This window comes from Carcharhinus amblyrhynchos, chromosome 6 (genome assembly GCF_965287045.1).
Source record: "Carcharhinus amblyrhynchos chromosome 6, sCarAmb.v2.hapA, whole genome shotgun sequence".
In the NCBI taxonomy this organism is placed as follows: domain Eukaryota; kingdom Metazoa; phylum Chordata; class Chondrichthyes; order Carcharhiniformes; family Carcharhinidae; genus Carcharhinus; species Carcharhinus amblyrhynchos.
In genome coordinates, this window is record NC_137329.1 from 1,022,766 (window position 1) to 1,048,518 (window position 25,753).

General features: G+C 44.6%; 2 protein-coding genes across 4 annotated transcripts in view; both read left to right on the forward strand.

Annotated features, from left to right (window-relative positions):
* The first annotated feature begins 1,428 nt into the window (after nt 1-1,428).
* Nucleotides 1,429-23,485, forward strand: LOC145343675 (SPRY domain-containing SOCS box protein 3). 2 transcript variants are annotated; one of them, XM_080189844.1, is made up of 6 exons: nt 1,429-1,515; nt 9,210-9,394; nt 11,229-11,360; nt 12,824-13,014; nt 17,697-17,893; nt 22,775-23,485. In XM_080189844.1, the coding sequence occupies exons 2-5, from the start codon at nt 9,217-9,219 to the stop codon at nt 17,889-17,891; spliced, it is 696 nt and encodes a 231-aa protein (XP_080045970.1). In that variant the 5' UTR covers nt 1,429-1,515; nt 9,210-9,216; the 3' UTR covers nt 17,892-17,893; nt 22,775-23,485. The 2 variants fall into 2 exon arrangements, with proteins under 2 accessions (XP_080045970.1, XP_080045971.1); XM_080189845.1 differs by lacking the exon at nt 1,429-1,515 and adding an exon at nt 4,617-4,673.
* Nucleotides 23,486-24,870: 1,385 nt separating this feature from the next.
* ptpmt1 (protein tyrosine phosphatase mitochondrial 1) overlaps nt 24,871-25,753 on the forward strand; it is a 9,040-nt gene continuing 8,157 nt past the window's right edge. For both annotated transcript variants that reach the window (XM_080189846.1, XM_080189847.1), the window contains exon 1: nt 24,871-25,033. In XM_080189846.1, coding sequence (XP_080045972.1) covers nt 24,887-25,033 — 147 coding nt within the window. In that variant the 5' untranslated portion in view covers nt 24,871-24,886. The remainder of the gene's footprint in view (nt 25,034-25,753) is intronic.

The window sequence follows — 25,753 nt, forward strand, 5'->3', positions numbered from 1 at the left end:
GCGCTCTACTCTCACAATCTAAAACCTTTCATTCCAGCCAGTCTTTAGCCAGTTTTCAGGTAGGTTCCTTCCCTTCTCTCACTGCCAGTTGCTGGGAGCATATCATCCGAGTGATTGTTTTTCTGGTCGGATCATTAACAGCAATCAACCAGCAACTCAAACAGAACAGCCAAACCAGGACCTGTCTTCTTTCACATAGGAAACACAACTGTCAGTTTGTGCACAGCAACCTCCCAATAACTGCAATGTGATAAAGACCAAGTAATCTGCTTTTTGTGAAACTGATTGAGGGATTAGCCCAGACCCCAGGATAAGACCCCCACTCTCCTAAGTAATGTAATGGGATCCCTTCTGTCCACCTGGGAGAGCTGTCTTAATTTAAAACATAGCACCCCCGACAGTGCAGCACCAAGGACAACACAGCAGCATCAGTCTCAGACCCTGTTCAAGTTTCAAAGTGGATCATAAATCCAGAAGTTTGTGAGGCAGAGTGTTACTAACCAGGGCTGCTCATTGACAATGTCAATTAATATCATTGCTGTTGTAATTGCAACTTCATCTTGCTTCGAAAGAACAAGTGACACTTTAACCTGCCAATGGCTAAAGTTCAGGGATTATATTTGAAGGAAGAAGGTTTTTAAATAGCAGAAGTGTGATATCAGTGTTCCAAGAAATCAGCTTCCAGAGTGTCAGCTTAGACACTTCCTAAATAAAACCTCTCTCCACATGTGGAGTGGGCTGGCCGGAGGGAGGGGGCAATCCTCCAGCTGGGGAATATCATTCCACAGGGAGCTGCTTTCAATATCCACAGGCAGCCCCCACTCTACAACCTCTCTCTCTCTCTGTCTGTCTCTGTCCCACAGGCTGCAGCTTGACAACTGTTTTGGGATAAATCTGAATGCAAAAGGTGGGTTCGGTCTGTGTGTCAGCCAATCAGAGTGAGAGCTGTGGGGGCTGTTCCCAGCTGCGTGTTTACAACTTCATTCCCACTTTGTGATAAATACCAGGATCAGACTGGAGAGAGAGAGAGAGAGAGACTGTGAGATAAATACCAGGATCAGACTGGAGAGAGAGAGACTGTGAGATAAACACCAGGATCAGTCTGGAGAGAGAGAGACACTGTGAGATAAACACCAGGATCAGTCTGGAGAGAGAGAGACACTGTGAGATAAACACCAGGATCAGACTGGAGAGAGAGACTGTGAGATAAACACCAGGATCAGACTGGAGAGAGAGAGAGAGACTGTGAGATAAACACCAGGATCAGACTGGAGAGAGAGAGAGAGACTGTGTGATAAACACTAGGATCAGACTGGAGAGAGAGAGAGAGACCGTGTGATAAACACCAGGATCAGTCAGGAGAGAGAGAGAGAGACTGTGAGATAAACACCAGGATCAGTCTGGAGAGAGCGAGAGACTGTGTGATAAACACCAGGATCAGACTGGAGACAGAGAGAGAGAGAGACTGTGTGATAAACACCAGGATCAGACTGGAGAGAGAGAGAGAGAGACTGTGTGATAAACACCAGGATCAGTCTGGAGAGAGAGAGAGAGACTGTGTGATAAACACCAGGATCAGACTAGAGAGAGAGAGAGAGAGACTGTGTGATAAACACCAGGATCAGACTGGAGAGAGAGAGAGAGACTGTGTGATAAACACCAGGATCAGTCTGGAGAGAGAGAGAGAGAGAGAGAGACTGTGAGATAAACACCAGGATCAGACTGGAGAGAGAGAGACTGTGAGATAAACACCAGGAACAGACTGGAGAGAGAGAGACTGTGAGATCAACACCAGGATCAGTCTGGAGAGAGAGAGACTGTGTGATAAACACTAGGATCAGACTGGAGAGAGAGAGAGACTGTGTGATAAACACCGGGATCAGACTGGAGAGAGAGAGACTGTGAGATAAACACCAGGATCAGACTGGAGAGAGAGAGAGAGAGAGACTGTGAGATAAACACCAGGATCAGTCTGGAGAGAGAGAGAGAGACTGTGTGATAAACACCAGGATCAGACTGGAGAGAGAGAGAGACTGTGAGATAAACACCAGGATCAGACTGGAGAGAGAGAGAGAGAAACTGTGTGATAAACACCGGGATCAGTCTGGAGAGAGGGAGAGACTGTGTGATAAACACCAGGATCAGTCTGGAGAGAGAGAGAGAGACTGTGTGATAAACACCGGGATCAGACTGGAGAGAGAGAGAAAGAGAGACTGTGTGATAAACACTAGGATCAGACTGGAGAGAGAGAGAGAGACTGTGTGATAAACACCAGGATCAGTCTGGAGAGAGAGAGAAAGACTGTGTGATAAACACCAGGATCAGTCTGGAGAGAGAGAGAGAGAGACTGTGTGATAAACACCAGGATCAGACTGGAGAGAGAGAGAGAGACTGTGTGATAAACACCAGGATCAGTCTGGAGAGAGAGAGAGAGAGAGAGAGACTGTGAGATAAACACCAGGATCAGACTGGAGAGAGAGAGACTGTGAGATAAACACCAGGAACAGACTGGAGAGAGAGAGAGAGACTGTGAGATCAACACCAGGATCAGTCTGGAGAGAGAGAGACTGTGTGATAAACACTAGGATCAGACTGGAGAGAGAGAGAGACTGTGTGATAAACACCGGGATCAGACTGGAGAGAGAGAGACTGTGAGATAAACACCAGGATCAGACTGGAGAGAGAGAGAGAGAGAGACTGTGAGATAAACACCAGGATCAGTCTGGAGAGAGAGAGAGAGACTGTGTGATAAACACCAGGATCAGACTGGAGAGAGAGAGAGACTGTGAGATAAACACCAGGATCAGACTGGAGAGAGAGAGAGAAACTGTGTGATAAACACCGGGATCAGTCTGGAGAGAGAGAGAGACTGTGTGATAAACACCAGGATCAGTCTGGAGAGAGAGAGAGAGACTGTGTGATAAACACCGGGATCAGACTGGAGAGAGAGAGAAAGAGAGACTGTGTGATAAACACTAGGATCAGACTGGAGAGAGAGAGAGAGACTGTGTGATAAACACCAGGATCAGTCTGGAGAGAGAGAGAAAGACTGTGTGATAAACACCAGGATCAGTCTGGAGAGAGAGAGAGAGAGACTGTGTGATAAACACCAGGATCAGACTGGAGAGAGGGGGAGACTGTGTGATAAACACCAGGATCAGACTAGGGAGAGAGAGACTGTGAGATAAACACCAGGATCAGACTGGAGAGAGAGAGAGAGAGAGAGACTGTGTGATAAACACCAGGATCAGACTGGAGAGAGAGAGAGAGACTGTGCGATAAACAGCAGGATCAGACTGGAGAGAGAGAGAGAGAGACTGTGTGATAAACACCAGGATCAGTCTGGAGAGAGAGAGAAAGACTGTGTGATAAACACCAGGATCAGTCTGGAGAGAGAGAGAGAGAGAGAGAGACTGTGTGATAAACACCAGGATCAGTCTGGAGAGAGAGAGAGAGACTGTGTGATAAACACCAGGATCAGACTGGAGAGAGAGGGAGAGACTGTGTGATAAACACCAGGATCAGACTGGAGAGAGAGAGAGAGACTGTGTGATAAACACCAGGATCAGACTAGGGAGAGAGAGACTGTGTGATAAACACCAGGATCAGTCTGGAGAGAGAGAGAGAGAGAGACTGTGAGATAAACACCAGGATCAGACTGGAGAGAGAGAGAGAGAGAGAGACTGTGTGATAAACACCAGGATCAGACTGGAGAGAGAGAGAGAGAGAGACTGTGCGATAAACAGCAGGATCAGACTGGAGAGAGAGAGAGACTGTGTGATAAATACCAGGATCAGTCTGGAGACAGAGAGAGAGAGACTGTGTGATAAACACCAGGATCAGTCTGGAGACAGAGAGAGAGAGAGACTGTGTGATAAACACCAAGACCAGACTGGAGAGAGAGAGAGACTGTGTGATAAACACCAGGATCAGACTAGAGAGAGAGAGAGACTGTGTGATAAACACCAGGATCAGTCTGGAGACAGAGAGAGAGAGAGACTGTATGATAAACACCAGGATCAGTCTGGAGAGAGAGAGAGAGAGAGACTGTGTGATAAACACCAGGATCAGACTGGAGAGAGCGAGAGAGAGAGAGAGACTGTGTGATAAACACCAGGATCAGTCTGGAGAGAGACTGTGAGATAAACACCAGGATCAGACTGGAGAGAGAGAGACTGCGTGATAAACACCAGGATCAGACTGGAGAGAGAGAGAGAGAGAGACTGTGTGATAAACACCGGGATCAGTCTGGAGAGAGAGAGAGACTGTGTGATAAACACCAGGATCAGTCTGGAGAGAGAGAGAGACTGTGAGATAAACACCAGGATCAGACTGGAGAGAGAGAGAGACTGTGTGATAAACACCAGGATCAGTCTGGAGAGAGAGAGAGAGACTGTGAGATAAACACCTGGATCAGACTGGAGAGAGAGAGAGAGAGAGAGACTGTGTGATAAACACCAGGATCAGACTGGAGAGAGAGAGAGACTGTGTGATAAACACCAGGATCAGTCTGGAGAGAGAGAGAGACTGCGTGATAAACACCAGGATCAGACTGGAGAGAGAGAGAGACTGCGTGATAAACACCAGGATCAGACTGGAGAGGGGGAGAGAGAGAGAGAGAGAGACTGTGTGATAAACAGCAGGACCAGACTGGGGAGAGAGTGAGAGACTGGGTAAGTGACTCTGTTCCTAACAGGCTGGGGAACTGCATCGAGCTGTAACATTACTGACAGATCGCCGGCATGCACACATTGATTAGAAACCAGAATAAACATCTGATTCACTCGGTCCCAGCAAACTATTCCCTCCCAGTGTTGCCTCCTCTGCAATGCTGCCTGGATCCCTGCGCGCACATCCCGCAGACTGAGCTCAGCACTGACCGAACTAAACTTGCTTTAAACATCCTGAGGTTGTGAAAAACATTCCCATATCAATCAGCTTTTTCTCACAGCTCGGGTACAGTCAGTCTGGCCAATGTTTCTGAACTGTCCCACGTGTGCACACCCCAGTTGGATTATAGTGACCAGAATTACACCTGGCAATGTGACAGTGACTACAGTCATACCTGGCAAAGGGTTGAGGGGTCACGCTAGCATCTCACTGACTCAGAAAGGTCATGAAATGAGGTAAAGAAAGAGGTGATTTGAGGGTTAGGGCAGATTGGAATCACAGGAGATGTTTGTCTTGTTGGTAGGGAGAAGGGAGAGACGAAGAACAAAGGTGTACAGCACAGGAACAGGCCCTTCAGGCCTCCAAATCTGTGCCAATTGTGATGCCCTAACTCAACTCAAAAAGCACCTTCTGCCCTTTTTTTGGTCCATACCCCTCTAATCCCTCCCTATTAAAGAGTCACAGAGGTTTACAGCATGGAAACAAGCCTTTCGGCCCAACTTGTCCATGCCGCCCTTTCTTTTTTAAAACCTCTAAGCTAATACCAATTGCTGCATTTGGCCTCTATACCCATCTTACCCATGTAACTGTCTAAATGCTTTTTAAAAGACAAAATTGTACCCGCCTCTACTATTACCACTGGCAGCTTGTTCCAGACACTCACCACCCTCTATGTGAAAAAATTGCCCCTCTGGACACTTTTGTATCTCTCCCCTCTCACTTTAAACCTATGCCCCCTCGTTTTAGACTCCGCTACCTTCGGGAAAAGATATAGATTATCTAGCTGATCTGTGCCCCTCATTATTTTATAGACCTCTATAAGATCACCTCTCAGCCTCCTACACTCCAGAGAAAAAAAGTCCCGGTCTATCCAGCCTCTCCTTATAACTCTAACCATCAAGTCCCGGTAGCATCCTACTAAGTCTTTTCTGCACTCTTTCTAGTTTAATAATATCCTTTCTATAGTAGGGTGACCAGAATTGCACAGAGCATTCCAAGTGTAGCTTACCAATGTCTTGTACAACTTTAACAAGACATACCAACTCCTGTATTCAATGTTCTGACTGATGAAACCAAGCATGCCGAATGCCTTCTGTCCACCTGTGACTCCACTTTCAAGGTGCTATGAACCTGTACCCCTAGTTCTCTTTGTTCTGTAACTCTCCCTAATGCCTTACCATTAAAGGATTAGAAAGGAAAGCAGGACATTAGAAAGGACAGCAGGACTAGAGGGCACAGCCTCAAGATAAGGGGGGAACAGTTTCGATCAGAGGTGAGGAGGAACTTCTTCACTCAAAGGGTGGTGAATCTCTGGAATTCTCTGCCCGTTGAAGTGGTGGAGACTACCTAGCTAAATATATTTAAGTCACGGGTAGATAGGTTTTTGATGGACAGGGGAATTAAGGGTTATGGGGAGAAAGCGGGAAAGTGGAACTGATCCACTTCAGATCAGCCATGATCTTACTGAATGGCGGGGCAGGCTCGAAGGGCTAGATGGCCTACTCCTGCTCCTATTTCTTATGTTCTTATTAACTGAGTAAGTCCTGCCCTGGTTCAATCTACCAAAATGCATCACCTTGCATTTGTCTAAATTAAACTCCATCTGCCATTCGTCAGCCCACTGGCCCAATTGATCGAGATCCTGTTGCAATTCAAGATGACTTTCTTCACTGTCCACTATGCCACCAATCTTAGTGTCATCTGCAAACTTAGTAACCATGCTTCCTATATTCTCATCCAAATCATTAATATAAATGACAAATAACAGTGGGCCCTGCACTGATCCCTGAGGCATACCGCTGGTCACAGGCCTCCAGTTCGAAAGGCAACTCTCTACCACTACCCTTTGGCTTCTGTCAAGAAGCCAATTTCGTATCCATTTAGCTACCTCATCCTGGACCTCATGAGATTTAACCTTACGCAACAACTTACCATGCAGTATCTTGTCAAAGGCCTTGCTAAAGTCCATATAGACAACATCAACTGCACTGCCCTCATCTACCTTCTTGGTTACCCCTTCAAAAAACCCAATCAAATTTGTGAGACATGATTTTCCACTCACAAAGCCATGCTGACTGTCCCTAATCAGCCCTTGCATCTGTAAATGCCTGTAGATCCTGTCTCTCAAAATATCTTCCAACAATTTACTCACCATAGATGTGAGGCTCACTGGCCTGTAGTTCCCATGCAGTTTTCCATGCAGCCTTTTTTAAACCAACACACATTTGCCAGTCTCCAATCTTCAGGCACTTCACCCATGACTATTGATTTCTCAATTTCCTTCCTAGCCTTTTAGCTCCTTTTAGCTTTTATTGGTAGAGGGATTTAATTTCGGAGCCGTGAGGTCATGTTGCAACTGTACAAAACTCTGGTGCGGCCGCACTTGAAGTATTGCATACAGTTCTGGTCGCTGCATTATAAAAAGGATGTGGAGGCATTGGAAAGGGTGCAGAGGAGGTTTACCAGGATGTTGCCTGGTATGGTGGGAAGGTCTTATGAGGAAAGGCTGAGGGACTTGAGGTTATTTTCGTTAGAAAGAAGAAGGTTAAGAGGTGACCTAATTGAGGCATACAAGATGATCAGAGGGTTAGATAGGGTGGATAGTGAGAGCTAACACGAGGGGATATAGCTTTAAATTAAGGGGGGGTAATTATAGGACGGATGTCAGAGGTAGGTTCTTTACTCAGAGGGTAGTAAGGGTGTGGAATGCCCTGCCTGCAGCAGTTGTGTACTCGCCAACTTTAAGGACGTTCAAATGGTCAGTGGATAGGCATATGGATAACATTGGAATAGATTAGGTTAGAGGGTCATTAGATTGGTTCCACTGGTCGGCACAACATTGAGGGCCAAAGGGCCTGTACTGCGCTGTAATGTTCTATGTTCTATAGCCTTCCACAATGTCCTGGGATACACTTCATCAGGTCCCGGAGATTTATCTAGCTTGATGCGCTTTAAGACTTCCAGTACCTGTAATATGTACACTCCTCAAGACATCCCTATTTATTTCCCCAAGTTCCCTAACATCCATGCTTTCCTCAACAGTAATGAGAAATATTCATTTAGGATCTCACCCATTTCTTGTGGATCTGCACGTAGATGATCTTGTTGATCCTTAAGAGGCCCTACTCTCTCCCTTGTTACTCTTTTGCCCATAGTCATAGAGGTTTGCAGCATGAAAACAGGCCCTTCGACTCAACTTGTCTGTGCTGCTTTTTTTTAAAATCACTAAGCTAGTCCCAATTGCCCACATTTAGCCTATATCCCTCTATACCCATCTTACCCATGTGACTGTCTAAATGCTTTTTAAAATCAAAATTTTACCCACCTCTATTACCAGGCAGCTCGATCCAGACACTCGCCACCTTCTGTGTGAAAAGATGCCCCTCTGGATCCTTTTATATCTTTCCCCTCTCACCTTAAACCTATGTCCTCGAGTTTTGTAGAATCCTACAGTGCAGAAAGAGGCCCTTGGCCCATCAAGTCTGCACCAACCACAATCCCACCCAGGCCACACCCCCATATCACTACACATTTTACACACTATCCCCTCTAACCTCAGCATCTTGGGACACTAAGGGGCAATTTTTTTTTAGCATGGCCAATCAACCTAACACGCACATTTTTGGACTGTGGGAGGAAACCGGAGCACCTGGAGGAAACCCTGACAGGCACGAGGAGAATGTGCAAACTCCACACAGACAGTGACCTGAGCCGGGAAGCGAACCCGGGTCCCTGGTGCTGTGAAGCAGCAGTGCTAACCACTGTACCGCTATGCTGCCCAACTGACCGACTCAAGAACAGCACAAGAAACAATACTTTTCACTGTACACCAATGTGTGTGACAATAATAAATCAAATCAGATCAAAAACGATTAACCATGATAAATATCCTGCGATACGAATAATCGTTTACTGTTACAAAAAAGAGCTTGAGTATTGCTGAAAGAAGAGACATGTTGAAACTTTTTGTCTTGCACTCACTATAATATTCACAAGATAACAACTACGGGAAATCAACAGATTTATTCTGTATGAGAAGAGGTGGTGAATTCTCCATGGCCTCTACCAATCAGAATCCACTTGTTAACCAATCAGCACTCGTTTTTGTTTCAATTCAAATCAAAATAAGTCTAATACTGCAATTTAAAGTATATGTTAAAGTATATGTTATTTAAGGTACATGTTATTTAAGGTATATGTTAAGGTATATGTTATTTAAAGTATATGTTAAGGTATATGTTATTTAAGGTGTATATGTTTCTGTTAAATTGATATTAAAGTAGATACTGATTGTCATCTGTTTCTGGTTATGTTTTTAGAGAGACAATGCAATGTCCCTGTCTTCCTCAGTCCTTCGCAGGTGGCTTTGTTGAAGAATGTTGGGAGTGGGACATCAATGCCAAGTCACCAGCAGTGCAACTTTCTCCGTGTCGGAGAGCGGTTTATTTCCACATTGACCCCATCTTACAAAGTGAAGCTACAGCTGGAGTCAGAGGAACGAAAGGTGACATCATCGTACATATTTGTGTGTTGTGTTTTTGTTGTTAATACCAAGTTATGGCAAACTGAGGAAAGATTATTTTAGATACAAATTCAAGTGACTCACATTAACACATTTTCTGGTGTACCAATGACCTTAGTTTGTGTCTATCTAGGGATGTCATGCTGATATCCACTGTAAAGATATGGTAGGTGGACTCCTTCATTTTGTTTCACAGGGGCAGTCCTGAGCTTTCGATTTATGTCCCATCATCCTGTGGTCAATGTAAAGAAGATTGATAGTTGCAAATTGGCAGCCATTTTGTGCTTTGGGTTCATGTCCAGCAGCAGCTGAAATGTGACTAATTTTCCTGTCACTGGACAGAGAGAAGAAAGAGAAAGAGAGAGGGAGAAAGAGAGAAGAAAGAGAGAGGGAGAAAGAGAGAATTTCTATTCACTCATCATGCGATATACTAAAGATAGTCCCATCACCATCATCCAACTTGTACTGTAGCCATCCTGACTGGTTGTTCAATGCCAGTAGTATTACAACATAATCCAGGAAAAAAGAGGGACATTGACCATCCTTTTTATATTATTGCAAAAGAAAATTGGAAAGTGTGTAAACTGGAGACTGAAACCTTATCACCTGTTTTTATCAACCAGCGATAAAACTTAAAATTACACCAGAAGTGACTCTGAAGTATTTTGTTCTTCTGCTAATTGCAATCACTTACTGTGTTGGAATTCAGCCATGTTACATTTATTATTAAGCCTTTAATGTTTAATAGATAATGTGGACAACAAACACAGTATAGACAACATAGTGCTGTTTGATTTTTCTGTTTTTTCACTGAGCATTCTAGTTCGTCTGTTCACTGATGAGATTCAGCATGTATCCTCCCAAGTCAAACAGCATTCTATCAGTTTTGGAGCAATTATAATTTATGCCTTTTCATAAGAACACAAGAACTAGGAGCAGGAGTCGGCCATCTGGCCCCTCGAGCCTGCCCCGCCATTCAATAAAATCATGGCTGATCTTTTCGTGGACTCAGCTCCAGTTATCCGCCCGCTCACCATAACCCTAAATTCCTTTACTGTTCAAAAATTTATCCATCCTTGCCTTAAAAAAACATTCAATGAGGTAGCATCAACTGCTTCACTGGGCAGGAAATTCCACAGATTCACAACCCTTTTTGGGAAGAAGGTCCTCCTCAACTCAGACCTAAATCTGCTCCCTCTTATTTTGAGGCTATGCCCCCTAGTTCTAGTTTCACCTGCCAGTGGAAACAACTTCCCTGCTTCTATCATTGTCGCAACAGTTATTCCAGCACTGTCACCTCATTCTCTATTCTATCCTCCCTGCCTTTTCAGCTGCTTTCCATCTTAGTTATTTCAACCAGAAAAACAACATATAGAAAACCACTGACTGACTATATTGCTATTTTATTCTTCTCTGTGTAGCTCAGAAGTGCACATTGACAATAGTAACTGATAAAAGTTTAAAATGTGTGTATAATATTCACCAGTCACTGTTGTAGCAGCCGTATCAAATCTTTTAAAATAAACTCCTCAATGGCTACATTAAAATAACTCAGATGAGATTATTGCATGAATGCAATCACATTTGTTCACCAGTATTTCAAACAGTAATTTCTAGTTTTCTTCAGAAAACATTGTGTAAAGCATGGAAAATGAAAAGGACACAAAACGATGTATTGTTATCTCAAGATGTTCAGCCACAAATAAACATGAATGTATTTCTACACAATGTTTGGAATCAAATGTTTAATATGTTGATCAATTGTAAATATATTTTGTAAATCCAGCCTTTTTTCATCATTATGCTTTTGGTGCAGGTTTTGTCCATGGGGAACACTATTGGGAAGTGAAGTTTCTTGAAGCTCCGTATGGTACATCCGTGATGGTGGGTGCTGGAACAAAACAAGCTTGCCTTCACCTTGGCAATTACACATTTGTAAACTTGCTGGGTAAGTAAGAATTGTGGCAATACGTTACTTTCCTGAAGTGCTAGACTAGTTCAGCTTTTTATATGTGAGTACAGTCCTCAGGCTGCAGCCCCTTTAGGACAATCAGAAGGTCATAAGGAGTTGGCCATTCAGCCCCTTGAGCTTGGTCTGCCATTTGATAAGATCAGGCAGATTTAACTCCACTTTCCTTTTGATTTGATTTGATTTATTATGGTCACTTGTATTGGAATACAGTAAAAAGGTTTACTAGGATGCTACCAGGGCTTGATGGTTTGAGATACAAGGAGAGGCTGGATAGGCTGGGACTTTCTTCCTTGGAGCATAGGGGGCTTAGGGATGATCTTATAGAGGTCTATAAAATAATGAAGGGCACAGATCTGCGAGATAGTCAATATCTTTTCCCAAAGGTAGGGGAGTCTAAAACTAGAGGGCAAAGATTTAAGGTGAGAGGGAAGAGATACAAAGGGTCCAGAGGGGCAATTTTTTTACACAGGGGGTGACGAACGTCTGGAACAAGCTGCCAGAGGTAGTAGTAGAGGCGTGTACAATTTTGTCTTTTAAAAAGTGTTTAGATAATATGTGGATAAGATGGATATAGAGGGATATGGGCTGAACGTGGGCAATTGGGACTAGCTTAGTGGTAAAAACTGCGTGGCATGGACAGGTTGGGCTGAGGGGCCTGTTTCCATGCTGTAAACCTCTAATCTGTAAGGACATTAACGAACCAGATGGGTTTTTCTGAAAATTGATATTGGTTCAAGGTCATCAGTAGATTCATCATTTCAGATATTTTTTATCGATTCAAATTCCACCACCTGCCATGGCGGGGTTTGAACCCAGGTCCCCAGAATATTAGCGGAGTTCCGGGAGTAATTGTTTGTCTGATGCTCTGCAAATTTGTCAGGCGGGATTCTCCGATCCTGTTCATGGCTGCCCTACTGCCAGTGAGAATGGGGAATTTGGTGTTTAGTGTAGTCCGTTCACTGCAGCGGGACTGGATAACCCCTGTGCAGGCACTCATTTCCAATTGGAATATAATTTCTTTAGTTTCATGTCAAACTGTTTCTTCTCAGTTGAATATTATCTTTTCTCTAATATTAATAGTTCCCTGGTAAGAATGGCTCTTTAGTAATGAAATAAACAGACATGTTATCTGTTCAGAAACCAGTATCTTCATTGTCATGGGAAATTTGTATAAATCAGCAGTTTCTGTGCAGCTAATCTTAACCCAGTCAGTCAGTTTAAAAATGAGAAATTTCTCACATGACAGATCACACCGCTTACTAGCTCTGAATGTGACTGCTCAGTCTTTTACTTTGATCATGCAAGGCACTGTCTTTCTTAATAAATGCTGAAGTTTTGAAGAGTGTTGAAATAAAGTCGAGTGGTCTATTTGCCAATGAGTTAGGTCCACCACAGTGTTTTGGACAAGTCTGTAAGCTGAATTAATTTATTTTCTACAGGAATGGACTCTGAAAGCTGGGGCTTGTCCTACAGAGGTACAATCTGGCATGGCGGACTGAGCAAGCGGTACACTGAACCTTTCTATGACAAAGCCACAATCATAGGAGTCGATTTGAATCTGTACGAGGGTACAATGGCTTTTTATAAGAATGGGCACAATTTGGGTGTGGCATTCACAGGTCTCAATAAGGTAATTGATACTGACTGCTGCACAAAATGCTTGGTATTTATTAACTTGTGGGAAAAAGTGACAGATAATGAAATATGTGGTTTTATATTTTCTTTTAGTAAAATGATTTTTCTTATGCAGGTCACATGGAATATGTTGACTGCACCGATGGTTAATAGAGTATCTCAGGGGACTGGGTAGCACCATCACTGTTTAAACTGTCAGGAAACTGACTCCAGTCTAGAGCAATGGGATGGAATTCTCTTTCTATTGCAGTGAGGGTCCAGAGTAGACAAACTAGACAACTGAATCAGGTTAGAGTTGGTGTGTCAGCCAATATTGACGTTCGAACTGTAGAACATTTACAGTGCAGGAGGCCATTCAGCCCATTGAGTCTTCACTGACTCTCCAAAACAACATCCCACCCATTAAAATAATAACCTCAGCTTAAGAATGGGAAATTGAAGCCAACAAGCATATGGATTGGGAGTAAAGAGTAGGCCACTCGGCCCCTCGAGCCTGCTCTGCCATTAAATAAGATCATAGCTGATCTGATTGTAATGTTGGGCAGCATGGTGGCACAGTGGTTAGCACTGCTACCTCACAGTGCCAGGGACCCGGGTTCGATTCCCACCTTGGGTCACTGTCTGTATGGAGTTTGCACGTTCTCCCTGTATCTGCATGGGTTTCCTCCACACTCCAAAGATGTGTAGGTTAGGGGATTAGTCATGGTAAATGCGTGGGGTCACGGGGATAGACCATGGGGGGGTGTGTTGGGATTTTTCACCTCCTCTCTGAACCTTCTGTATTCCTTTCGGTTTTTAACTGTATTTCACACCTGGCACCTGTCATAAGCACACTTTCTCTTCTTTCTCCTTTTTCATCCAGGGAGCTCTGGATTTATTTGCTTTGCCTTAGTCTTTTGAGAGAATATATTGTGACTGTGCCTGAACCAATTGCATAGAGACTGGAAGCAGGATAGGCCATTCAGCCTTTGAGCCTGCTTCACCATTCATATTGATCATAGCTGATCGTCAAATTCAATATCCTGATCCTGCCTTCCCCCCCATATCCCTTGATCCCTTTAGCCTGAAGAGCTATATCTAATTTCTTGTTAAAAATTCTTCTTGTTGAGAATCCATCTCTCTCAATTTATACCCATTCAAGTAATAATCTGTCTTCCTATTATTGCTACCAAAGTGGATGACCTCACATTTGTCCACATTATACTGCATCTATCATGCAGATACCTGCACACTCAGCCTGTCCAAATCATGTTGAAGCATCTCTGTATCCTTTTCATAGCTCACCCTCCCACCCAACTTTGTATCATCTGCAAATTTGGAGATAATACATTCAGATCCCTCTAACAAATCATTAATATATAATGTGGGATGCTAGCACAGATCCCTGTGGAACCCACTAGTCACTGACTGCCAATCAGAAAACGACCCATTTATGCCAACTCTTTGCTTCCTATTTGCTAACCAGCTTTCTATCCATCTCAAGACATTACCTGCAATCTCATGTGCGTTAACTCTACATAGTAGCCTGTTCTGTGAGACCTTGTTGAAAACATTCTGGAAGTCTAAATAAACCAGATCCACTGGTTCTCCTCGGTCAACTCTACTAGTTAATGCCAATTTTTTCTAAAGATTTCTTTTAAAACAAATGGCATTTATTATAGAACTTTTATAACAGAATTTCCAAAGTATTTCCTTCAAAATGGGACATTTGGTTCTCCAGTAGTTCTACTTGGTTAACTCTACTGGTTATATCCACAAAGAATTCCAATAGATTCATCAAGTATGATTTCCCTTTTGTAAGTCCATGTTGACTTTGTCTGATTATATCACTGTCTTCCAAATACTGAATTATGAAATCCTTAATAATGGCCTCCAGCAACTTCCCCAGTACCAACGTTAGGCTCACTGGTCTATAATTCCCTGTTTTCTCTCTACCTCCTAGTTTGAATAGCAGGCTTACATTAGCTACCCTTCAATCTGTAGGAACCAATCCAGAGTCCGAAGAATTTTGGAAAATAGCCACCAATTAATCTAATATTTCCAGGGCCACTTCCTTAAGTACTCTGGGATGAAGATTATCAGGATCTGGAGATTTACCCAACTTCAATCCCATCAATTCCCCCAATACCATTTCTCTACTAATGCTGATTTCCTTCAGCTCCTCACTAAAACATGTTTCTCTCAGCACCTTCTGGTACATTTTTCATGTCTTCCTTTGTGAAGGCTGAAGTAAAGTACAACATTAATTCCTCAACTATTTCTTTACTCCCTGTTAATGAATTCTCCCTGTTTCTGACTGTAAGGGGCCTACATGTGTTTTTGTTAATCTTTTTCTCTTTACATATTTATAGAAACTTTTACAGTCAGTTTTTATCTTTCCTGCTAGCTTACTTTCATTCTCTATTTTTCCAATCTTAATCAATCCCTTGGTCCTCCTTTGCTGAATTTTAAACTGCTCCCAATCCTCAGGCCTATTGCTTTTTCTTGCCAATTTGTATGCTTCTTCCTTGAATCTGATTCTCTATCTCTATGAATCTTGAATCTATCTCTAATTTCCCTGTAAGCCATGGTTTGGCCACAATTCCCTAACCACTCTTATGCCAAACAGGAATAAACAACTTCTAGAGTTCACCTATTTGTTCTTTAAGTGCCTGCCATTGCCTGTCCACTGTCTTTCCTTTCAGTAATGTTTCCCAGTCATCACAGTCAATTCATACTTCATACCATCATAGAACATAGAACACTACAGCACAAACAGGCCCTTTGGCCCACAAGTTGCGCCGATCATATCCCTACCTACCAGGCCTGTCTATAACTCTCAATCCCATTAATTCCCATATACTCATCCAGAAGTCTCTTAAAAGACCCCAGCGAGTTCGCCTCTACCACCACCGACGGCAGCCGATTCCACTCACTCACCACCCTCTTAGTGAAGAACTTACCCCTGACATCTCCTCTGTCATAATCATAGTTCCCTTTATTGGGATTCAGGACTGTGGTCTCAGAATCAACTACATCCCTATCCACCTTGACAAAGAATTCTAATTCTTAAAGTAGCTCATTGTTCACCTACATAGAAGATATTTCTTTCTTTCCAATCTATTCGGCCCAGCTCCATTCTTGCTCCCTTAAAGTCGCTCAGCTCCAGTTAATTATTCTTGCTCTTAATTCTGACACGGACAGGACAGGGTCAATTGATTTTCCCACTCTCCACCTGACAATAAACAGAGTTTTTAAAAATACTGATTTTCCCCTTTATAAATGGGTATTTTCCACAACCCTTAAATGTGGAAATGTTCCAGTCCTCTATTAATAACTTGCACACACACGCACACGCAAGGGGCTCTGCAGTGTCTGCCCCATTTATACTCAGAATAAATGGGGGATAAGGAAAAAGGAAGAGTGTTTGAGGCACGACAACAAGAAAATACAAGTATGATTTTTACATTTGCCCAGAGTCTAGAATGATGAGTCAATGGAAATGTTCCTGCTGATGGGAAATTGGCTGATGATAGAAACTCCATCTTCCCAGAGCAAGACTCCCATGATGAGAGAAGGCACGTGGAATAAGATAGTTTAGAGACACGAGTTCCAAGGTTCCAGCAGTTGGCAGGTTTGATAAAGGTCTGAATTCTTGCTGCTGCCACCAGTTTGATAATAGACAGCACAGGTTGTTGCCTGGAACTCTGTTTAGGGTTGGAGGTTAAAAACTGTAACTGATGGAATTGAGTTCCAACAGATGATATCATAATGCAACTGGGGGGGCACAAGACAGACTTCCCCATTGTTGGACATGGGATGCTTGAAATTTTGAGGTTCAACTGAAATCAGGATTCCTTCTGCTTTTGGGGACACTGGTGTTGGGTTAACTAACTAGTGGTCTCTTTGTCCAAGTCATTGTGTTAGGACTGCTGACACTTTGGCCATTTGCATGTTGTGGGAGATTAAGACCTGCAAAGATTTTCCTTTGTTCAGAGTTAGTTGGCTCAGGCTGCTCATCCCCTGATCGGTGACTTTGAAATTTTTGCAAGGCATCAGGTGACCAGATGAACCGTTGTGTCCAGTCAGCCATTGTCCATTTTGAAAAAGCACAAAAAAGTGACGTTATAAACTAATCCAGCTGACGTTCATCTCTCACATCTAAAATGTGACAATTGCCTATTTTCCTTTTCAACCATCACTCTAAACATTACAATACAACGATCACTGTCTCCACTGCCACCTGATGTACTTAGCCCATCTTATTTCCATAAACCAGGTACAACTGTGCATCCTTTCTTGATAAACTGGACACATACTGCTGTAGAAAATTTTCTTGAATACATTCCAGGAACATTTGCCCCTCTCTGCCCTTTGTACCATCACTGTGCTGGTCTACATTTGGAAATTAAAGTCCCCCATAATAACTACTTTATAATGTTTGCATCTCTCTGTAATTTCCCTGCAGGTTTTGTCTTTTACATCTTTCCCAATGTTAGTCATTGGTACCAATGTGAATCACAACCTCTGCTCCCACCCCTCCATCCCCCACGCTAGAAGAATATTGTGCAGCCACTCAGTGACACTGCTCTGCTACACACTAATTCTTTTTGTTTTTTGAAACTTTAGATTATAATGCTGCAGCTTTTGAAATTATTGGATTGTTGTATGTAATCAACTCTAGTTTCATCCCCACAGGCTGGGGTACCTCTGTACCCCATTGTCAGTTCCACAGCAGCAGAAACAGAACTCCAGCTTGGGGTGAGAAGCTGTCGCTTCATCTCATTACGGGAGCAGTGTTTGCACACAGTTCTACAGCATCTCATAGACAAGGTCCATATCGACACACTGCCACTGCCTGGATTCATCAGAGGACAACTTAAGGAATTCTGAAAGTAAGCACAGAGCTAGGATGTAATCGTTATAGTGACAAATATTTTCTTGTTTCGCCAGATAGTTTCCTGCAAATTTAATGTTTCCCTGTCACTGTTTCTGGATAGGGAAAAAAAGTTCTAACAATTGAGAAGTTAGCCACATGTACATTGAGAACATAAGAACATAAGAAATAGGAGCAGGAGTAGGCCATCTAGCCCTTCGAGCCTGCCCCGCCATTCAATAAGATCATGGCTGATCTGTCGTGGCTCAGTTCCACTTTCCCGCCCTCTCCCCATAACCCTTAATCCCCTCTCTTATCAAAAACCCATCAACCCGCGTCTTAAAAATATTTAGCGAGGTAGCCTCCACCACTTCAACGGGCAGAGAATTCCAGAGATTCACCACCCTTTGAGTGAAGAAGTTCCTCCTCAACTCCGTTCTAAACCGCCTCCCCCTTTATCTTGAGGCTGTGTCCCCTAGTCCTACTATCTTTTCTGAGCGAGAAGAGTCTCTCCACCTCTATCCTATCCATCCCATTCATCATCTTATACGTCTCAATGAGATCTCCCCTCATTCTTCTAAACTCTAACGAGTACAAGCCTAATTTATTCAGCCTCTCCTCATAGCTCAACCCCCTCAACTCCGGCAACAGCCTAGTAAACCTCCTCTGCACTCCAAATAGAATTGTCTAAATGATTGAAAGGATTTAAACTTGGTGGGTGACTGAGAGTACAAACTCTTTGGAGTTGTAATAATGGAAAACTGTCACTAATTGTATTTATTAACCTGTGACAGCAACAGCTGCTATCTACACAGGCAGTGTTAAAAGCAGTAGATCCCCTTTTATTCTTTCATGGGATGTGGGTGTTGCTGGCAAGGCCATCACATGTTGCCCATCCCCAACTGCCCTTGAATGGAGTGGCTTGCTTAAGCCATTACTGCAGGCAGTTAAGGTTGGGATGTTCCAGTCCTGCCTGTGACAGGAACTATCATGGGAACTGTCATTTGGAGGTGCAGTCAAAAATCCATTGAGGTGGGACTGGAAAATCGCAGCCTATGGGTCAAAACCTTGCCTTCCAAGGCACACTGCTCAAGTCCCTACAGATGGCAATCAGTGAGCTGATGAGAATTTCCTTTTTTACATTGTAATAAGAACATAAGAAATAGGAGCAGGAGTAGGCCATCTAGCCCTTCGAGCCTGCCCCGCCATTCAGTAAGATCATGGCTGATCTGAAGTGGATCAGTTCCACTTTCCCGCTTTCTCCCCATAACCTTTAATTCCCCTGTCTATCAGAAACCTATCTACCCGTGACTTAAATATATTCAGTGATGTAGCCTCCACCACTTCAACGGACAGAGAATTCCAGAGATTCACCACCCTTTGAGTGAAGAAGTTCCTCCTCAACTCTGATCTAAACTGCCCCCCCCACCTTATTTTGAGGCTGTGCCCTCTAGTCCTGCTAGCCTTTCTAAGCGGGAAGAATCTCTCTACCTCTACCCTATCCATCCCCTTCATTATCTTATATGTCTCTATAAGACCCCCCCTCATCCTTCTAAACTCCAACGAGTACAAACCTAGTCTATTTAGTCTCTCTTCATAGTCCAACCCCCTCATCTCCGGTAACAGCCTAGTGAACCTCCTCTGCACCCCCTCCAAGGCCAATATATCCTTGCGCAAGTGCGGCGACCAAAACTGCACACAGTACTCCAGCTGCGGCCTCACCAGTACCCTGTACAGTTGCAGCAAGACGTTCCTACTTTTATATTCTAGCCCCCTCGCTATAAAGGCCAACATCCCATTCGCCTTCTTGATCACCTGCTGCACCTGCAGACAGAGTTTTTGCAACTCGTGCACAAAGACCCCCAGGTCCCTCTGCACCATAGCATGCTGCAGCTTTTCGCCTTTTAAATAATATTGCTGTAACTCCCAAAAATGACACTTATGAATGAAGTACAACTAGATTTATAATCACATTGTTTATCATAACTACTGCTGAACCACCTCTCTAAGACATAAGAACATAAGAAATAGGAGCAGGAGTAGGCCATCTAGCCCCTCGAGCCTGCCCCGCCATTCAATAAGATCATGGCTGATCTGAAGTGGATCAGTTCCACTTTCCCGCTTTCTCCCCATAACCCTTAATCCCCCTGCCTACCAAAAACCTATCTACCCGCGTCTTAAATATATTCAGCGAGGTAGCCTCCACCACTCTACTCCGGACAATTAATTATGAAATTGTGCAATTTCACATTTTCAAGTAACAACTATTTTGATATGAAGCATAAATCGGAAAGAGGTTTTCTCAGGGAAATATACAGAAGAAATGTGGCAAATTTTCAAGGAATACTTGGCTGGAGTTCTGTACAGCAACGTTCCAATGAGACAGGAAATTATGGTAGGTTACAGGAATCATGGTGCACGAAAACTGTAATAATTTAGTCAAAAAGAAAAGAAAAGCTTACAAAAGCTCCAGAGAGCTAGGTAACGTTAGAGATCTAGAAGAGTATACGGCTAGTGGGAAGGAACTTAAGAAGGAAATTAGGACAACCAGAAGTGGTCATGAGAAGGCCTTGAAAGGCAAGATTAAGGAAAACCCGAAGGCATTCTATATGTACTTGAAGAGCAAGAGAATAAGACGTGAAGGAATAGGACCTATCAAATGCGATGGTGGAAAGGTTTGTATAGAACCGATAGAAATAGCAGAAGTGCTCAATGAATACTTCAGTATTCACAGTGGAAAAGGATCTTGGTGGTTGTAGTGCAGACTTGCAGCGAACTGAAAAGCTTGAGCACGTAGACATTAAGAAAGAGGATGTGTTGGAACTTTTGAAAAGCATCAAGTTAGATAAGTCGCCGGGACCGGTTGGGATGTACCCCAGGTTATTGTGGGAGACGAGGGAAGAGATTGCTGTGCCTCTGGAGATGATCTTTGCGTCATCAATGGAGACGAGAGAAGTTCCAGAGGATTGCAGATGTGGTTCCTTTATTCAAGAAAGGGAGAAGAGATAGCCCAGGAAATTATCAACCAGTGAGTCTAACCTCAGTGGTTGGTAAGTTGATGGAGAAGATCCTGGGAGGCAGGATTTATGAACATTTGGAAAGGTAATAGTATGATCAAGAATAGTCAGCACGGCTTTGTCAAAGGCAAATCATGCCTTACGAGCCTGATTAAATTTTTTGAGAATGTGTTTAAATACAAAGGAAGAACAGTAGATGTGGTTTATATGGACTTCAGCAAGGCATTTGATAAGGTGCCCCATGCACGGCTTATTGAGAAAGTGAGGGGGCATGGGATCCAAGGGGACATTACTTTGTGGATTCAGAACAGGCTTGCCCACAGAAGGCAAAGAGTGGTTGTAGATGGATCTTTTTCTGCATGGAGGTCAGTCACCAGTGGAATGCCCCAGGGATCTATTCTGGGACCCTTGCTCTTTGCAATTTTTATAAATGACCTGGATGAGGAAGTGGAGGGATGGGTTGGTAAGTTTGCTGATGACACAAAGGTTGGAGATGTGGGTAGTGTAGAGGGATATCAGAAGTTGCAACGAGACATTGATAGATGCAAGACTGGGCGGAGAAGTGGCAGATGGACTTCAACCCAGATAAGTATGTGGTGATTCATTTTGGCAGATCAAATATGATGACGGATATAATATTAAGGGTAAGACTCTTGGCAGTGTGGAAGATCAGAAGGATCTTGGGGTCTGGGTTCATAGGATGCTCGAAGCAGCTTCGCAGGTAGAGGATGTGGTTAAGAAGGCGTACGGTGTACTGGCCTTCATCAATTGAGGAATTGAGTTTAGGAGTTCAGGAAATAATGCTGCAGCTGTATAAGACCCTGGTCATACCCCACTTGGAGTACTGTGCTCAGTTTTGGTCACCTCATTACAGGAAGGATGTGGAAGCCATAGGAAGGATGCAGAGGAGATTTACAAGGATGTTGCCTGGATTGGGTGGCATGCCTTACGAGGATAGGTTTAGAGAGCTTGGTCTTTTCTCCTTGGAGAGATGAAGGATGAGGGGTGACCTGACAGAGGTGTATAAGATGATGAGAGGTATTGATAGAGTGGATTCTCAGAGGCATTTTCCCAGGGCTGAAATGGCTGCCACAAGAGGACACAGGTCTAGGGTGCCGGGGAGTAGGTACAGAGATGTCAGGGGTAGGTTTTTCACTCAGAGGGTGGTGGGTGCGTGGAATTGACTGCCAGAAGTGGTGGTGGAGGCAGATTCGATAGGGTCTTTTAAGAGACTTTTGGATAAGTGCATGGAACTTAGTGAGATAGAGGGTTATAGGTAAGTCTAATAGGTAGGGATATGTTCGGTGCAACTTGTGGGCCGAAGGGCCTGTTTGTGCTGTAGTTTTACTATGTTTCTATAACTGCTTTCCAGTGTAACATTTTTAAAACTTTTATTTGATATTTTAGCATCATATTTGTATTTCCCAAACTTTATTTCACTCTATAAAAAATGAAGGATTATCAATGTTTGCTTTGTTAGTGTCACATCTATTGGGATACATGAGAAATATTGTTTCTTACACGCTTTCTAGACAAAGCATATCGTTCATAAAGTACACAGAGAAAAGGGTTGGAAAGGATGAAGGATGCGGTGTTGCAGTTTCTGGTAGGGTGAGGAAAATGATCAGCTTAATGTTTAATTGGACCATTCAAAAGTCCGATGTCTGCAGGGAAGACGCTGTTCTTGAGTCGGTTGGTACGTATTTTCAGGCTTTTGTATCTTTTTCCTGACGGAAGAAGTTGGAAGAGAGAATGCCCAGGGTGCGTGGGGTCTTTAATTATGCTGGCTGCTTTGCCAAGGCAGCGGGAAGTGTAGACAGAGTTAGCGGATGGGAGGCTGGTTTGAGTGATGGACCGAGCTAACCAGTGCTTTTCAATTCCAGATTTGCTGTTTATGAGAATTCCTCAATGTGATTGGCTACTTACCTTGCTTGTTGACGTCAATACTGCAAGATGCCTGGAGATTTTGACTGAGTAGCAGATTCAAATTAAGATTAGAAATGTGAAAACCAATGGTGTAGAGATTGTAGATCAATGTGTAACAGGATGCTAGGATACTTACTATTTCAAAGTACCCAAGGAATATTGAAGATTCTAAGCCCAGGAATGTAAGAATTTAAATGAAAGTAAAATTTGGGACTCAAACCCTTTAATGCTTTGAGGCTTATTTAAGCAACCACAGGAATGATAACTCAAGGAACAAATTCAGTGGGGATTGGTTTTTCAGTATTGTATTGTTATCATTCTATATATTTACCAATATCTATCAGGAAATCCAGTAAAATCAAAGCTATTCATTATTGGAATTCCAAATTAGACTGAGCATCTTCGAACATAACCCATTAAGACACTGGGTATAATGTACAATCTTGGGAGTTTATTCTGCATATTTAGAATAGAATATTAACACTTCTACTCACCAGTCTAATCAAGTAGAAACATTTGAAATGGTCCAGTTCAGACTAGTTTGTTATTAACTCTGACAATCACTTTTGCCTCTTTGTTATTTATTGTTTCATTCACTAAATGATCTATTTTTGTATGTAATCATAATGTTTAAAAGAATATAATTAAAAACAAATGTTAAACCTCAATTAGCTGCTATCAGTGTGCATTTTTTAAACATTGTTTTGTTAAAGAGTTATGCAGCATTTATAGAAAGCAAACTGAAGTGAAATACTTTCTCATTTTACCATTTATATCTGAAAACTGCACCAGCTTTGTGTGCGGTGACAGATTTGGAGTTTATGTCCGTCGATCACCTCAGAGTCTCATGTGTTTCAATAAGATTGCCTCTCAAAAAGATTATGATAGGCTTGGAGGGAGTGGATAGTCAGAGTCTTTCCCAGGGTCAAGGGTCATTTACTCAGGGGCATAGATTGAAAGTGAGAGGGGGCAAGTTTAAAAGAGATGTAAGGGGAAGTCCTTCACACAGAAGGTGGTGAATGGCTGGAATGCACAGCCGGAGGAGGTGGTGGAAGCAGATTCTATAACAACGTTCAAGAGGAGTCTAGGTAGATACGTGAATAGGAAGGGCATAGAGGGATACGGACCACATAGAGACAAGAAAAAAATTAGATTAAAGATGCATCTGTGTTGATGCAGAGTTGGTGGGCCCAAGGGCCTGTTCCTGTGCTGTTCTTTATTCCTTTCTAGAACCATAATAGGGATCCCCTTGTCCCTTCACCATCTACTCCACCAGCCTCTATATGCAAAGGTGGATTATTTCTGCAAACATATATCCCCTCGTGAAGGGAATGGTTATCTTGGTGTCAGCAATCCAAAAGAACCATTCCCTTCACATCACCCAGGTTCACTCACAATCACTTCGACCCTTTCCAATGGTGTTGATCGCAGGAAGTATAACAACTGCCCCTTTTTCCCCTCCTTCATCACTGTCCATCACTCTCCTCGGCCAAGCAGCAATTTATTATAAACTGTCTTTGCTGCTCACACTGTGAGGACGCAGTGCCGAGTGGGTGACCCCCCATCGGGTTTGTGAGTGTCTCACTCACTCCGCGGGGGTGACTCCAGCGCTCCCTCACATCGCAATCCTCTCAGGCTGACATCCTGTCCTCGGCCTGCTCCAACTGGGAATTTCACACAGTCTGCTCTGTTCCCAGTTACACGGATTTGTGCTGGCCTGACTCTGGGTTTCACATTCAGATCTGTTCATTATTCTGCCATTAACTCAGCAGCAGGCCATTCGGCCCAGCCAGACCCTGCTGCTCCCTCTGCTGCTTCCAGCCCCAGAATCAAAGGCAGCCCTTTCCTACCTGAGGAACCCTGACTATTTACAGCACTTTCTCTGGTTTTCTCCGCTTTTGGAAGCTGGCATCATGTTTAACTCGTCTCTCTGTCAACTGAGGGAGGAACTGTTCAAACCCCATTATCCTCCGGACAGGCGGAACCGGAAATGGGCTGCGGACCCCCGGCAGACGGACCGGAAGCGGCTGGTGGGGTTCCGGGTGGACGGACCGGAAGTGGCGGTTGCAATGGCGGCGTTGTTTGCTCGCGCTGTTTTCTACCCCAGTCTCGGTTACAATGTCTTCATGTCGAAGGTGTGGGGCCGGCACTGGTATGACCGCATCGACCAGACCGTCATCATCGGAGCGCTGCCCTTCCGCTCCCTCACTGAGGAGGTGAGGAGGGAGGGATGGAGAGGGGATGGAGGGGGGAGGGGGGGGCGGGGAGGGGGGAGGGGGGGGCGGGGAGGGGGGAGGGGGGGGCGGGGAGGGGGGTAGGGGGGAGTGGAGGGGTGGACGGGGAGGGGGGTAGGGGGGAGTGGAGGGGTGGACGGGGAGGGGGGTAGGGGGGAGTGGAGGGGTGGACGGGGAGGGGGGTAGGGGGGAGTGGAGGGGTGGACGGGGAGGGGGGAGTGGCGGGGGGGAACGGGGGGACGGGGGAGGGAGAGGGGGGGGGGGAGGGGGACGGGGGAGGGAGAGGGGGGGGGGAGGGGGAGGGGGGGGGGGAGGGGGAGGGAGAGGGGGGAGGGGGAGGGGGGAGGGGGAGGGGAGGGGGGGGAGAGGGGGGGAGAGGGGGGGGGGATGGAGGGGGGGGATGGAGGGGGGGGGGAGAGGGGGGATGGAGAAGGGGGAGGGGGGGGGGGGGGATGGAGGGGGGGGGGAGAGGGGGGATGGAGAAGGGGGAGGGGGGGGGGAGGGGGGAGAGGGGGGATGGAGAGGGGGGAGGGAGAGGGGGGATGGAGAGGGGGAGGGGGGATGGAGGGGGAGGGGGGGGAGGGGGGGAGGGGGAGGGGGGATGGAGAGGGGGAGGGGGGATGGAGGGGGAGGGGGGGAGGGGGAGGGGGGATGGAGAGGGGGGGGAGGGGGGATGGGGAGGGGGGGGAGGGGGAGGGGGGG

Coding starts and splice junctions, on each gene's coding strand:
- LOC145343675 (XM_080189844.1), top strand. CDS start 9,217: ATGCAATGTCCCTGTCTTCCTCAGTCCTTCGCAGGTGGCTTTGTTGAA. Junction 11,361..12,823: donor CACATTTGTAAACTTGCTGG/GTAAGTAAGAAT, acceptor TATTTTCTACAG/GAATGGACTCTGAAAGCTGG. Junction 13,015..17,696: donor CATTCACAGGTCTCAATAAG/GTAATTGATACT, acceptor TCATCCCCACAG/GCTGGGGTACCTCTGTACCC.